Here is a 16949-nt window from a genome sequence, read left to right on the forward strand (position 1 = left end):
TCGGAGGAGATGGGGAGCGAATCATGGCCTATTTGGGTCGGGTCCTGATAAGCTTGGTCGAACGGTCACTAGCACGGCCTAACTCTCTAGCGGGCTTCGAGAAATGGGCTGTCGGACTGGATGCGAATAAGCTTGGTTGAACGGTCACTCGCACGGCACAACTCTAGCGGGCTTCGGCCTCTTTTAGAGGTGGCCAGATAGGTGGCCTGTCAGGATACAGTACGGATCTATTGAGGTATTGTTTGGGTAGACACGGTTTATTTAGACTCGTTAGCTAAATAGATCATGATGTGCCCTCCTATGTGCCGTGACTCCATTCCAAGTACGGTATATTTAAGATAGGGTTGTGTCGTACCGGCTCACGGCACGATAGACTGATGACTTTTTTTATCCGTCAGCCCACGAAAAATTAGAAAAAAATCATAAAAACTTGCTTTCACCCGGAATTGAACACACGATCTTCTGCTTGTGAGTCAAATACACTATCATTACGCCATATATCCTATATAGTATTAAATATAAATATATTGTATAAGATATTACAAGAATATAAAGAGTTACACGGGTCGTGCCGTGCCGCCCGTCAAGCCGCGGCTCCGACCCAGGCACAGCCCAAGCCGTCGTGCCGTGCCGGCCTGGCCCGTTAGCCGCCGTGCCGTGTCATGCCTAGGACGGGCCGAAATGGCCGTGCCTCATGCCAATCCATTTGGGCCGGACCACTTGGCCACCTTTAGCCTCTTTAACTTTCTGGATGTTTTATCAAACGAACCTTGATAGTTGGAGGTGGTGGGGGAAGCAAATTTTATAGGATCTGGCCCTATAAAAGATATTCTCTTGTGATGACATGTGTTTATTCTTCTGAAAGCAAATTCTATAGGACACTGTCCAAAAAGACGCTCGTAAGACCCCATCTACGTCATCCATCTTGTGATCTAATAGCTGGGCTGAAGAGAAGAGAAAGTGGACACGTGTCATTAAAGGGAAGAGGGTCTTTCGTAGGATAAGGTCCTATAAAATTTATTTCCACTCTCCCTCTCTCCTCATTAGTTCAGTCGTTGGATTAGAAAATAAATGGTGTAGATAGGGTCTTACGGGGGGTCTTTCTAGATAGAATCCTATAAAATTAGCTTCCGATGGTGGATGGGAATATGGTTTGAAATTCATTCTTCAAATGCATTTTCCTCTTAAATTATGCATCTATTTTTAAATCGGATTGAACCCCGTCGTTGTTTAGAATTAATGAAATACAATGAGATTTAATGTGGATTTTTGTTAATAAACGGCTTTAAATATATTATTTTAATAGTTCGAATATATCATTTCAACATTTATAATATATTGTTTCAACAATTCATACACAAGTGTTGAACTAGTTTTTTTTTTAAATGTCAAACTAAAAGACTACATGTCCAACAGTTAAGTGTAGCAAACATACATATGTGTACGATGGATTTGTAGTCTTACAAGAAATGATCGAATCTAAAATAATGATATACGTGATAGGGTAGTGGTAACATCAATTAAAGAAAAATTTATTCAACATCGGTTGAGATGGTTTGGATGTATCTAATGGATGTCTAAGAGTCACATGCGCATAATGTGATACTAAGGTGCGCTTATAATGTGAAGAGTTACAGGGGTCAACCATATCTAACATGGGAGAAATCTGTAAAGAGATACTCAAAGGAATGAAATATCCTTAAAAAAACTATCCACAGATAGAAGCATATGGAAGTTAGTAATTCACGTGTCGGAATCGTAACTTATGCATCAGTCTCATTCTATCATTATAACTTTCATCTTTTTAGTTGAATCATATGAGTTTCATTTCTAGCCTATCATAATTTGTTTGGGACAAAAGCTGTTGTTGTTGTTAAATTAGATTTTATATTTTTTAATTAAGTTTTAGAAAATGTTTAGTGCATTTTAAAAGTGTTTTAGTGAATTAAATATAAAATGTTGAACATGTGACACCAATTTGTTCAATTAGGTATGAAAGATAGTTGAATCAAATATTAAAATGCACAAAATCATAAAATATAGTGAATAGTAACTTAACCACAAAATGAGAACAAAATGAAAAGGAAAAGACGGCCTATTGTCATGGGCTTCCCGCGATTCTTCGAGATGGGATGTCTGATTTGGTGGAAGTTTCTTAGCATTTGTTGAACAACATGTTGATGGGCCTCGATTGACCAGGCTATTCAAAAGAAACTTTTGGTCCAGTGCTTCATAGGATGAGGTCCTGGCTTAGAGAGCATTATTTGGGCCATTTTTGTTTTGGCGGAGACTTTTGGTCTTTGATTGTTGGTTTTTACGAGAAATTTTTAAGTTCTCAGCACATCAAAAGCTAGAAGAATCACTCTCAATCAACTTCTCGGTTTTAGTTCATTTTATCAAAAACCAACTTTTCAAAACCTATTTGTTTCAGCTTTTAGCTTCTGAAAGGCTTCTCAGAAGCCATCTAGAAGCTGAAACAAACAAGTTCTTAGTCATCTACATTTTAGGTGTGAAGCTAGGATTTGGGGATCGAATGGGGGAGGGGGCAAAACACCAAGTAGAGAAGATCTTTTTTTGCATTATTGTTGTCGTGGATATCACATGTTCTTCGATATGCAGCTTCTATCATTACTGTTATCAAAGTATATGCTAATGTAAATTATTAAAGGTTGAACAATTTTAAAATATTTTTTAAGACAAATCTATCATTATATGCTAATATAAATATTAAAGTTTGAATAATTTAAAAACATTTTTTTAAGACAAATCTATCATTAGACATGTTCCATAGCAAACATAACACTTCTGTGCATTTTAGTGGTCAAAATTAAAGTTTGATTTCATGTTCTCTAAAATAATATCTATTTGAAATTGGAGCAAGTATATATAAACTATGTTATAGTATAGATTACAAAGCATAGCAATACATATGTCATTGGCATTGAAATTTGAAAGAGTGGAACTAGATCCATAATTTATCCATCTATCTCTATATATATATTATCACCATCACATCTAATTTTCCCATGTATATTGTTATAAATAATACCTATTAATGCTTTCTACCTTCTGGATTTCTACACAACAAATTGGAGAACTTGGTACTTACCTTAATGGCTTTTCTTAGTGATAACTATGGCTTGAGACGTAGCCCATTGTGGTCCTCTAGAGTTGCGCAGCTGTGTAACGGAGCATGGCACAAGTGTTGGGCGACAGTGTGAACGTCATGGCATGCTCTGAGAGACGAGAGAGAGAGAGAGAGAGAGAGAGAGAGAGAGAGAGAGAGAGAGAGAGTTGAACGGCAAATAGATGCGGAACGAACGAGAAAGCTGCTGCCTGGCTGTCCAATTGACGATGGGGAAAATGACCTAAAACATTGTTTGATTGGGCTCATTGGGCTGAGAAGTGCATAAACTTTTTTTGAGGAAGCCCATACATCACTTAAGCATGGTGATTAGCGGATGATTCCACCGGGTGCCGCCGCAGCCAACCATGTTGCTACCACCGGCCTTTTCCACCATCTGCAATCGACAACGATCTAATCCCAACCTAGCGCTTGTCATGCGCAGAAGCATGATCACAAGCAAGAGAGTTTGCGGGTGACTACTAAATAATGTTTTATGAACTGGTGTTGTAATTGTACTTATACTACATGCTTGATCTGACTCTAATAACCTCATAATCTCTGATGGTGATTATATCCAGTTGACTCTCGACGGAAACACGCAAGGGGAAAAAACCATTGCTCATTGAGAAAACTCGTAGCTTTGATAAAATTGGATGACCAAACTACCTACAACAATACTGCAAGCATGCATGAACAACGAGATGGTAAGTAGATGCAGTAGTAGCAGGTAGAGGAAATAAAAGTTTTAAGTAAGTTTACCGTGGGATGTAGAAGTGACAATAATACATGACCAAATAAAGTGATTCATCAAAAGTGACAATACTAGTTGTTCCCAAACATATGGGTCGGAGTACTTGATATCCACAGCTCTATTATTGTTTCATTGAATGGCCTTAGTATTTGTTTTGCAAGAGATGTGACACGTTAGCATGACTTATGTTTATTATTTAGTATGTGGCAAAAAAAGGTGCAGTCTTCGCGTAACTATATAATTATTTGCACATACGGTTTGAAAATACGGAACGCCTTTTTAACTATTTATACAAATAATTTGTATATACGGTTTTAGATTGGAGCCATCTGTACTGTAACAGTCTAAATGGCTTAAGCATGTCATTAAGCATCATTGACATCATGTTTAATTGCTTTGAGAAATTATTAACATGCAAATTCAATTAAGCATAAATTGTGAAAATTAATGTTAAGTGGTGCCTTGTGAAGCAACTCACATATTTGCTATACAACATAAGGATGGAAACAATTTTAAAATTAGTCCATGCAATATGAAGAATATAAATGAATTTTTCTGAATTTTTCTAAATTATTTTTTTGCATAAAAATTAGAGAGAGTTAGAAAAACTTGCATCTTTGGAGAATTTTAGATTGAAATTGGCTCAGACATTATAGGTCAAACTAGTTAAAATGGGTTGCACATGAATTATAATTTCACACAAAATTTGTCCCATAATTTTTGGACCACAGGAGGTGTTCTTTTGAATAGAAGAAGTAGAGGGGATATTTTTGCTTCGTTCGTCACTGTTCATTGGGTCCCACCTGCCATTCCCTTCTCCCTCACAGCCTCTGCCGCCAAAATCCTTGACTATGGAGGCCGGCCAGTCCATCATGCTATCAAGTCACGACCGAGCACCTTCCAGAGAGAGCGCCCACGCCCTTATCTGCCCTCCCCTCGCTGCTCTCTCCCTCTCCCTCGTTCTCTCTCTGTTCCTTCTCACTCGGCCCGCCATCCATTAGAGCAGAGCAGCCAAGCAGCAGCCGTCGGCCATTTCCACCATGCAACCAACGAGTTCCACCGAGCCCGAGCCACAGGGAGCACGAAGGAAGGTCGTGGAGCCTCCCCGAGTCTTTCCCACACGAGCCCCATCCTTTCCCCGGCCGAAATCGAAGCCGCACCGCTGTCTTCCCCAAATTCGGTGCCCTTTCCACCACCTCACCATCGAGTTGTTGTATCATTGCTTCTCCGCCAAATCAAAGCACTAGATGAGCTTCACCTCACACACATATACCTTTCGCGTGCGTTCATTTTGTTTTAGCCCGTCACCGGCGCGGTAGTCCGCCATGGCCGAGCCACCGCCGCCGCCTCCCCGCGCACACTGTCGGCCAAGCCGTCGTCGGGCCCTCTCGGCCGGGAGGCAGGCTGTTGTGTTCGCCGGCCCGCGTTGATGCTGTTGGAGCCCTCGATCGGGACGTTTTTGCTGTCGTTTGGCCGCACGACGTGTGGAACCGAGTCGCCAGCGTGCTGTCACCTCTGTGCATCGCTGCTGCTGCCCTCCGGTCATCACCGCTGGCTACCCGTGCCCCAGCCGGGTCCACATGTGCTTGCTGATGCTGTTGGTGCCCTCGGCTGGCCGTTTCCACCGCCGCTCGCCGCCGGCGATGCCAGGCCGTGCCGCCGGCACTGTGCCGTCCCGCCCTCGTCGATTTTGACCTGAGTCAAAATAGTCAGGTCCGTTGTCAATGACTGTAGCTGACTCGGCCTAGGTGCAAAAAGATTTGGGGCCCTTTTAATCCAGATATTCCGAAAAATACCAAATGGATTTAGTATATAACTAATAATTCAGCTGAAAGTTGTAAAATGTATAGAAAATAGAATATTGCTCCAAAAATAGTGAAACTAATTTTGTTGGATTCATCAATCCATAAAATATATGATAAAAAAACTGGGATCTATGAAATGTGTATTTAAATTGCATGGGTTAATAAAATAGGTTTGAGCTTCATTAATCCATAATTAATTACCGGTAGCTCCATAATTGATGAAATCAATTTTGTAAACCTTGTTAATTTATGCCTGTTCAGTAAAAATACACACACTCATGCTAAGCATAGTTAATTTTCTAATTAGGGTTAAGTTTTGTTTTAAGCTTAATTAATCCAGAAAAATAGTAAATGTTTAACAATAAGTAAAGTTAAGGAAATTGTTAATGCTTTAAAACTCATATCATGAAGCATTGCACATCCTTTATGCTCATCATTGCACGCGTTCTTCTTTAAGCGAACGAAGGTCCAGAGCATGACACGAGTGTGATCGCACACCACTTCTGCGAGTTCTGTTCGTGAAGCATCGGGCAAACTCCAAAGTAGCAAGGCAAGCATCTAAGTATACTGCACCCATTGTTCAAATTAATTAGAGTCTAAATTGATAAATTATGCTTTATGTATATTTGCATGTGTTGAGTCTCTAAATTGATAAATTATGCTTTATGTATATTTGCATGTGTTGAGTCCAGTGTTGAGCTGATATGAGTAGAACCTATGTTGATGCATTGTCTCTATCTTAATTTATTGATGAATCTTTATCCTTATAGCCTTGATGATATAGTTGGTGTCTAGCTTCAAGGTTTATTTAAAATGCCTAGCAATGCTTAGATCCTCGGTAGAAGCCGAGCGACGATACTACCGTTGTTCGCGAGCTTAGGGCTTAATCACTGTTCACAGATACAAAGATAAGGTTGAGATGGATGGTTGAGATATGAGATTGAGGCGAGATATGAGCGGTGTTAGGGTATCTTCTGCCTAGGAGGAGTCCTCTGGGTAGTTCAAGAGATGAGCCTGGATGCCATAGACCGCTTGCATCGTTTAAGTTTATCCGTCGATACAGTTGGCTCTAGCACTTTCCGTATTCATCACATGCTGATCTAATGGTAAGGTAAGCCAATTATCACATGCCATGCCGACACTTGTCTTGCGGCTCTATGACGCGTAAGAGAAAAAGAAAAGGAGAAGCAAGGTGGCGAGGAGCTGGAGGTGTTTGGGACACGCTCGCGGTAACCCTAGTGCCATAGGGGCATTGCAAGTGGGTGGTTCCGGGTATGAGAAAGGTTGACCCGAGTACCCCTTGTGTGCACTTTCGTGAGTAGCACAAACCGAATGGTCCTCGAGTCGTGTGGGTAAAGTTGTACCCCCTGGAGGGTGTAAGAATAATTCGAATTGCCGCACTCTCGGTTATGAACATGCTATTATTTCATTTGTATCGATCGTAGAGTTTACGAATTTGAGATAAGGTTATGGTATGATGGTTTTGGTTGGTGGTTTATTGATGGGATACTATGGTTACTATACATACATGTTCAAGTTGTGGTTTACAAGGTAGAAATGTAGTTGTTTTTGGAGTTAAGTATGGATGCTCACAGATATGTGTTTAGGTTGCTTACTGCATATGTTTTACTTAACTTTGTGGCCTACTCTTGCTAACAGTTCAATCCATAATCCTTGGAGTCGAGCTAAGTATATAGGCTCTATATGATTTAAGTCTTGCGAGTACTTTCGTACTTATGCTTGCGCTTTCAGGTTCTGCTGGTGGGAGTGATGCGGTATTTGGCTACTTCATTGCCGCCGATGTAGGTCGTGAGCAAGAGTAGTGCATCCTACTTTGGTGAGATGTAGCTTTTGGAGTGGAGCCTAAGGGCATATGACTCCACTCTCCTTTTGTTGTTGTTAAGGTTTTATTCTTCCGTTGCGTAGTTTCTCTTTGTGTAAACTGTTGTAAATGGTTGCATGCTTAAGAACTTGTAATATAACTTTAACTACTCGCTCATTCTTAAGCTATGTGTATGATATGAATGTTGGAAATGAACGTGTTCTGATCTTAGGCACAAAACACGTGCCGAGACTACTGAGATGTTATTCTGGTTAATCATTGAGATGATATTTATGAATAATGATCCTCTTAATAATTAATTAGAATACTGTTTAGACGATTCCTAATGTACTTAATTGAATAACAAGATGAAAACACAATATTACATGGAGCTAAATTAATATTAAATTAGCTAGATTTTGAAAAGGGCCAAAAATTTCCTTTCTGTCCTCACGAGAAAAAATCCTGAAATACCGCATTCGCCAGGGTCCTCTCCGCAAAAGTGCGGCCTCTCTCCAACCTTCGTATGAGGAAGCAGCTCGTGCTCGTTCGAGACTGAGACACCTCCGCCCAGATCTCGTCGCCGACGAGATGTTCCGCCGCGGCGTCCTCGCCCTCATCCTCCTCGCGGCCGCACTCATCACGGTCGCACGCTCGCCCCTCGCGTCCGCCTCCGAGGCTGACCACAAGGTGCGCGTTCTCACCCACTCCTCCCCAACCCTAGATCTGAACACCCCTTAGTTGGATCCGTCGAGGCGCCGCAACGGATCTGCGCGCGGCGCGCGATCCAGATGTGGCCGTGGCCGTGGCCGGGTTCCATGCCGCGTGGTCGTGGGGGAGCGGTGCGAGTTGGACGCTTAGTTCGAGGCGATGGCTTGATCTGTAGCTCTGTGAAGCGAAGGATTGGACGCTTGCAAATTTGGAGGTTACGAGGGAGCTGATGATTTGAGGGTTGTTTGAGAAATTGGTTGCTTTAGGATGCCGCCTGATCTCGGTTGCTGTGGAAGTGCGGGGAAGAAATTGTGACAGCCGCATTCTGACAAAAAAATGATTTTTGGTTGTATTCAGTTGCGAAAAAATACTACATTTGTGCAGAGAAACAGCTGTTTGTATCATTGTAGGCAGTGAATAAGATTTAAGATACATTGGTGACTTTCCCTCGCTTACCTTGAAGCTTCAAAATTGAATATTTTTTAGGGTTGCATTCGCATTATGAGATGGTGCATGTCATGTTTAGGAAACGGTGCAATGCATGCAATCTTTGTGGACTTTGAAGTCCTTATGTTACACTTTGATGTGGCAATTTTAGTGGGTGTTTCAGTAAAGCCTCCTTATCAGCAATATTGGGGAGAATGCTGGTTGAACATGCTGTATGCCATGTGACTTGATAGTTCAAAAGATGAAAGTACATCTCCACTCGTCATTGGTGTGTCATTTTTTGAGTTATTGTTAAATATCTGAGGTTACTTCACTGTCCCCACTATCTTACTCATAGTTAGGGACGAATTGGGGATTGGATTTAGCACAGCGACATCCAAACTATCTTACTCATAGTTAGGGACCAACTAGGGATTAGATTTAGCACAGTGACAGGTTCTTGAAATAATGTCTTGGTGGTAGCTATTTGATTTTGACATTAATTTATTTTGTGCTGAGTGCAACTGTGTTTAGTCCTCCCAGAATAATTACTTGTATATGCTTCTATATGACGAATGTTCCCGGTTGGAGGTGATCTGTACTTATTGAACTCTGGGGCTTAACATCATTAGCTAGAAACCTGCGACTAGTAAGATAAAAATTCTATATATGTGTGAAACTCACTTGTCCTAGATTATTAGTTTGTTAGAATCCTAGTGTCCGACGAAGTATGGACCATGGCATCTTATGGTGTCCAATTACATATCGTTGATGATAACCCTGCAAGCATAGTTTTATTCAATCTCTTTACTTGAAATTTATATGGTCAAAGTGAAGCTTAAAGTATAGCAGTCCTGTATATCATGAGAAATATATAGTTGAAGGGCCTTTTATACGAGTAACTCCCAATTTCACATTTTATATATCTTCTAAAAGAAAAAAAATGCATAATAATTTTAGATTTCTTAACTAATTGGTAACTTCCTTTTAGAACCTTCGAAAGGAATTTAGCATATTCCGGCTAGAAGGCTTCTTTGTGTCAAGCATATCGAATTTTAAGTTTCCGAAGATTGGTGATCACAAATGATGGAAACCGTGGTAACTAATTGTCAAAATTATATGAAGGATGATTTAGTCAACCATGAAAAGGGAAATGTTTTGAGGACTTACTTTCATAATATATATATATATATATATTTTGTGTGTGTGTGTGGGGGAGGGGGGGTATTATCACAAACCATTGTGATGGTGGTACCTAAGGTTGCAGGTGTTTCTTCTATTCTCATTACGTTCGATAACAATCCCAATTCATTGCCTTTGCAATCAACTAGTTACTCATGGACCTTAAGGAAGTTCAGATTTTTTTTTGATTTGGTCATGAATTCTGCACGAGTATTCCAAAAAGCAATAGGTGCTAGGAGGGTGGATGCCTAGTCGGGCTAGGCAGAGATTAGACGCGAGGTGGGAGTGTGGCGCCTAGTGCCTAGGCGGTCTAGGAGGTATTATCATTAACTGATCATGATCCATGTTCTTCTCTACGGCTTACAGTTCATGTCACAAAATACAGATTCAGAAAACTTAGTTGTTTCCTATTTACCAAATTATATGTTGCTGTGTATCCAAAATAAGTTCCACTTATTTTCCAATCATGCTGGGAACACCATTTTTGCTCTACTGAAGCATTACAACCTCTTATTTTTCTTATGTGCAGTACAAAGCAGAAGAACCGGTTAAGCTATGGGTAAACAAGGTTGGCCCTTACAATAACCCTCAAGAAACATACAACTATTACAGCCTCCCATTTTGTCAACCGTCTGAAAACCCTGCGCATAAATGGGGTGGTCTCGGAGAGGTCCTAGGTGGAAATGAGCTGATTGATAGTCAGATCGATATAAAGTTCTTAAGTATGTTTTATTTTCGTATCGTCCTTGGTTTTGTTTAATTTTGGTTGGATCATGCATCAATTATGTTCTTTCCAATTAAGCAACTTATCTGACTGACTATTTATGTCTTCTTTTTTTTCTTAGAAAATGTGGATAAGGGCTCCATTTGCACAATTGAACTTGATGATAAAAAGGTTCAACAATTTACTGATGCCATTGAAAGCTCATATTGGTTTGAGCTTTTCATAGGTATGGGAATCTGTATTTAGTTTGATGTTGCTGCAAGTGTTTTTCTTGTTTTGGATACTATGTGTTGTTCTGACATTCTCTGCATTCATCTCTCTCCGTCGCTTGCTGTGGTCAAAACCTAGATGATCTGCCGTTGTGGGGTACATAATTCTAAACCTAAACGCCTATTTCTGTTGCTTAACTTCTTCCACCCTTTTTAGTTCTTTTGTAATGGGTTGTGTTGTCCTCTGAGCAGGTTTTGTTGGGGAGACTGACAAAAACAATGAAAACAAGCACTACCTGTACACTCAAAAGAACATCGTTGTTAAATACAATGGTAACAGGGTATGTACTTGCATATAACCCTAAAAGATTAGCTGAGACCTACATGTTGGTTAATTAAATTTCCTTTGTAGATAATTCATGTCAATCTCACTCAAGAGTCGCCTAAGCTTCTTGAAGCTGGTAAAAAGTTGGACATGACATATTCAGTAAAGTGGGTGCAAACAAATGTGGCATTTGCGCGGCGTTTTGAAGTTTACTTGGACTACCCATTTTTCGAACACCAGGTAATTCTTATTCGCGCCATAGGCAATGCAACATTTTTCTAGGATAACTTTTGGTGTTTCTTCTTGCTCTACGTTGATCTGACCTAGAGGTAAACTTTGCATTCTGTCTGAAGGAATCACAAGATGACTAACTTGTTATTTTTTCCATGTCCAGATTCATTGGTTCTCCATCTTCAATTCTTTCATGATGGTTATTTTCTTAACTGGTTTAGTGTCAATGATACTGATGAGGACCTTAAGAAATGATTATGCAAAGTATGCACGTGAAGATGATGATCTGGAGTCGCTTGTAAGTTCTGAATCTGAATTCTATATCACATTTGCTTTCTTACATATTCCCTCTAGTAACAGAACTCATCATTTTTACTTTATGTGTCTCCTAGATTCAAGTTTTGCCCATTAGTATCACATCACATTTATAGTAGTTATAAAATTTTAACACTGTAATTTCTTTTTACACGAATCTATTCATAACTTCCATGGGAACAATCTAATATTCGGAAGGAAATAGTTAGTTTTGAGTCAAACATCAAGGTGAACCCTACATTTCCCTCAGTAACAAGTTTTCTGTGACCGGAGGAATTATCTAAATATTTGTAGAAATTCGTCTGCACAATTTTCATCTTGTTTCACTTGATTGTTGTGTTAAAATATGATCTTCCTTTTTCAGGAGAGAGATGTTAGTGAGGAATCTGGATGGAAGCTTGTCCATGGAGATGTATTTCGGCCTCCTTGCAGCCTAATGTTTCTCTCTGCTCTTGTTGGTATTGGCACTCAGCTAGCTGCTCTTATCTTGCTTGTGATTGTATTGGCCATTGTTGGCATGTTATACGTTGGGTAAGCTCATAACCAGCATTCTTTATATCCCTTTTTATTCATTAAATGTGCAAAATGTAGGTGTTTAAGCGATAAATAGTTTTTTTGAGTCATCTATTATTTGTCTGTAGCTGAAGATCATGAATGAGAAGGACTGGGTTTTAAAATATGCCTTTTTTTTTACATTTAAGTAAAGCATGATTTTATGGGGTAAAATGATATGGTAGAATTTGTATCTTCTGTTTGCTATTAGCCACGTTATTTAACATTTGATTTATGTCCATGCTAGGATCTCGGTGAAATGATTGTTTTTGAATAATCCAATAGCTACCCTAGCCCTTCTGTATTAACTTTTGGAGCAGTGCACTTCCCTGTTAGTCATGTGCACAACTCTAGCTGCCATAAGGCATGTTGCGCAGGAGTGAGTAATCCAAAAGTTTGAAGGAAAAAAAATCATCCATTGTTCAGACTCGGAGATCATGGAAAGTTTGTAACAGGGGCAAAATTACTAGTATGCTGCTTTCATCATTATGTGCGTATGTCAGTAATTTAGCATGTAAAACTATTCTTAGAGATTAGCAATTATGCTTTATTAGTCCAAAGAGGAGCAATCATCACAAACTATTCTTATGGAATTCATTTCTGTGTCAACAGAAATATTTGTTCAGCTTGTATGAGTTTGCATTAGCTTTTTTCCCCTGCCTAACAAAAAAACTGTGCTCTATTTGTCAGACGAGGAGCTATCATCACAACCTTTATCGTGTGCTATGCTCTTACATCTTTCATTTCTGGATATGTTAGTGGTGGCCTCTACTCAAGGAACGGTGGTATGTATGGTCCTGTACGATTTTTTTTTTCTTTGTAGTATATCAGTCGTGGAACTCCCCCATGTTATTTTACTATCCTGAATTGATTCTTGAGTCTGAAATTACCTGTTTCCCTCTTATTTATCTCTAGTTCACTGAATGCTTTACTTCATTCCATTGCAGGCAAAAACTGGATAAAGGCTATGATACTTACAGCATCCCTTTTTCCATTCTTGTGCTTTTCAATCGGATTAGTGTTAAACACCATTGCTATCTTCTACCGATCATTAGCAGCTATACCATTTGGCACAATGGTTGTCATATTTGTGCTTTGGGCTTTCATCTCCTTCCCGTTGGTGCTATTGGGAACTGTTGTTGGTAGAAACTGGAGTGGTGCTCCCAACAACCCATGCCGTGTAAAGACGATTCCACGCCCTATTCCTGAGAAAAAGTGGTACCTTACACCTTCTGTTATCTCATTGATTGGTGGGCTTCTCCCCTTCGGCAGCATCTTCATTGAGATGTACTTTGTGTTCACTTCATTCTGGAACTACAAGGTAAACAAAAACAATATATCGGTGGATGTTCTGCTTCTCGAAAGTACCTTTTATTACAATAAGTTGAATTAGGAAAGATGTATACTACTCTCTTACGCAAAGCAGCTTGGTAGATTCTGACTGACGTTAATTCTCTAAAGTGATTCTTTTGAAAAAACTTCAAAGTAAACGGGTCTATAAATCGAAGTTAATATTGAGTCCATTTGTCGGTGCTTTGGCAGGTGTATTATGTTTATGGTTTCATGCTGCTGGTCTTTGTCATCCTCATAATAGTCACCATATGTGTCACTATTGTGGGTACTTATTTCTTGTTGAATGCTGAAAACTATCATTGGCAATGGACATCATTCTTCTCTGCTGCATCTACCGGCTTATATGTATATCTATACTCCATATACTATTATCACATGAAGACAAAGATGTCGGGCTTTTTCCAGATGAGCTTCTATTTTGGCTACACCTTAATGTTCTGTCTTGGACTCGGGATACTTTGCGGTGAGCTTTCGAACTTACTATTGTTCGTCTCATTTGAAGCTAGCATTGATCCTTGTTGTACATCATTTTATGTGTATGTAGGTGCTATTGGTTATCTGGGCTCTACTCTTTTTGTGAGGAGAATCTACAGGAATATCAAATGCGACTAAATTTCTGCTCCTTGCTGGTAGAGGCTGCTAGCAAATCATGTCTCGATGTCGCAGGTTCGGTGCGGAGTACTACCTATGAGATTCTGATTAACTTTTGAAAGTACACAGTAGGTCGCTGGCCCTTTGTTTATCTTTTCTTTTACCCTTTTTTGGCTTATCTATTTCTTTCATGGAACTGCCCTGATAAATGTATACCTATGTTAGTTTGGGAATTAGTCTGAGCACTGGAAAGTACATGTAGTTTCTCTTTTTGTGCGGCCACATTTGGTCAGCTGTAGGAGTTCACTGATGGATATTACCGCGGTGCAGATTACAGTGGGCTAGATTTGCCCCTCTTATGAATTGCAGCATCCAGTTTTCATGTACCCATGTAGTATAAACGAGTTAATATATTGAAATTTCATATCCTTATCTGGTCCGATTCAGCTGTGATGTGGTTGCAATTCAGCACTGTTGAAGCAGAAATTCCACAATATGTTTGTTTCAGTTTTGAGTTTGCATACTTGCTGGGTTTTTTTTTTTTTTTTTTTTTGCCGAATGACTATTCTAAGCCTACCTTGCCCGAGTTTGTCAGTTTACTTTGCAGTGACTATGTAAGGTCATATAGTGACTTGGCCAATTCGGGATTCTAGTGCACATATTATCGCTGAGGGAAGCGGCAGTGCTGTGCTTCTTTACACCTGTTAAAACTAACTCATGCACCGAAGCAATCGAACCTGATGACTTGAAATATCCACTCATATAGCTTGCTTGTTACTTGTTATAGACATTGTGCTGGGATAGAAACTGAAAATCCAAGGAATACAATCAAAAGGACCGCTGTCAAGTGATATCAAAGTAGTTCTTTTTCACTCCCTCAAAAGTTGAATCCCAAAAATGAATTGAGGACTTCATTTGCAACACCTACTACTGCCCTGAAACTTTTGTGCAGTTTAGTTTCAGCGAGCAAAGGAGCACTGCTCGATATTTTGTTTTGTAGAAAAAATAAATTAGCTGCTGGTGTAATTGTAGTAATGGACTACCTGGAACTCACCAGTGAAGAGAGAGAAAAAAACATAGGCTTACCAACTCTTATGATGTGTCAAACCTATCTTGCCTGATTCTTTAAAAACAATTGGTGTTATGAATGAAACATATATTCATTTCCTTGAATATAGAAATGGAGTATCCATTCGCTTTCGTGGAATTGACTGTCCTAGTAGGATATGCGCAAGAAATTTCTTGTGCCGGAGTGGGCAGCCAAGATAACGTTTCTTTTGGAAGACCAAAGCATATGAGCATATGTCAATCGAAAATACATTTTATATTTTTATATTATTTGTTAAAATGTCGTTGTCCGTCCAGAGTCTTTCGTAGGCTTGTAGATTTCTTGCAGCATCCTCCCCGGTTTATGCGCAACTTATGGTTTTGTTTATTTATGCCTGAAAGATGAGCTAAAATGAATAGCTTAATTCAGTGAAAAGAGTGCAAATGAAGATATTCTAAGTCGGAATTTTTGAACTACACGAGTGGACCTGCAATCTTTACCAGATTGAGAAACAAAAATCCATGATTCTTGAGTAATATTGTTGCCTACTGGTATGTCTACTCTGTGTGATGCAACTCATAACCAAATGGCTTCACATCGAGAAATGGATTTAGAGATTAGGGAATTGGTGAACACACCAATTGACTGTTGTGCTTAGGAATTGTGATTATTCAAATAAAGTTGGATAAGTATCATCACTGTGACGTCACAGAATGACGGCATTTTTTTAAAACTGAACTGGCAGGATAATTGACTGTTATATTAATAAAAAGAAAACTTAATGGGATGAAGTGTTCAGTTAATTAAGAAAAACCAAGTAAAAAACACACAACAAAGTGGGCTAAGAACCTAGCTAAAGAGCTAGACCTATAGCACCACGATAACAACAACAAGCGATTACAAGAGCTAACAAAGAGGAGAAAAACTGCAACAACACCACTTTGGAGCGATACGCAAAATCTGACGACTCAAGTGATTACAAATAAGCTTGAAGGCCGGTAACTGAAATGATCCATGAGAGTATAAACAGTGGAGGGAGGCGCTCCATCAAAAGCGGCTAGGTATTTCCAGACAAGGGGAGCAATTCAACAGACTCTTAACCAACCATAAAACTTCTTGTTGCGTCTTGTCGGTGCCACTTTCGGTAGTGAAGGTCACATGGAGTGTAAGGGGATCCTCGACCCTCACAAGAGGCGAATATTCAGGAACATCAGAGAAGACTAGAAAAGGTGTAGCAAGAGAGTGCAAAGAGTATTCCGGGATCTTCGACTTAAACACGGTGAAGGTTCATTGCCAACAAGGAGAGATAAGCTTTAGATGGTTGCTCAAAAGAGGGACGCAACCTCCGATGAATGATGATCACCACACATGGACAAGACCAATTGGTGTTGACTTGGCTTGATTAGGAATTGACAGTTGAATTAAGATTGCATGATTGAACCCCAGATTTTCATTAGCTGGCCTTTCTTGTCATCAACTGGGTTTCTTGGTTTCGGTCTTTGCTAGTCTTGCTTTTCTATTCGCCACTGTCCTGTCAAGTCCATTTCCAACCTTGCCAACAGGGCAATACACTATGCATGTCTCACCGTCAGAGACATATGTTTTAGCCAATAGATTACGATTGCATGATCAATTTGCATCAGAAAAAGACGTCCGCCCCAATCAGATCGAAGCATCATGGACTCCAAATTGCAGCATGATGTTGGATTGACCGGCAAGCAACGCCCCCTTGATCGACTATACATTTTCATGTGCATGATCCATGCAAAGAGTAACA

At 39.8% G+C, this 16949-nt stretch overlaps 1 protein-coding gene across 1 annotated transcript; it reads left to right on the plus strand.

The window, feature by feature from the left end:
* Window positions 1-7996: 7996 nt before the first annotated feature.
* On the plus strand, window positions 7997-14552 carry LOC133900415 (transmembrane 9 superfamily member 1-like). Its single transcript, XM_062341548.1, has 12 exons — window positions 7997-8195; window positions 10354-10546; window positions 10670-10774; window positions 10897-10914; window positions 11010-11098; window positions 11170-11322; window positions 11477-11611; window positions 11993-12159; window positions 12871-12965; window positions 13128-13501; window positions 13723-13996; window positions 14078-14552. Exons 1-12 carry the CDS (start codon window positions 8097-8099, stop codon window positions 14143-14145), a joined length of 1770 nt encoding a protein of 589 aa, XP_062197532.1. The 5' UTR covers window positions 7997-8096; the 3' UTR covers window positions 14146-14552.
* Window positions 14553-16949: the final 2397 nt, after the last annotated feature.

The sequence above is a fragment of the Phragmites australis genome, chromosome 19 (genome assembly GCF_958298935.1).
Source record: "Phragmites australis chromosome 19, lpPhrAust1.1, whole genome shotgun sequence".
NCBI lineage: Eukaryota > Viridiplantae > Streptophyta > Magnoliopsida > Poales > Poaceae > Phragmites > Phragmites australis.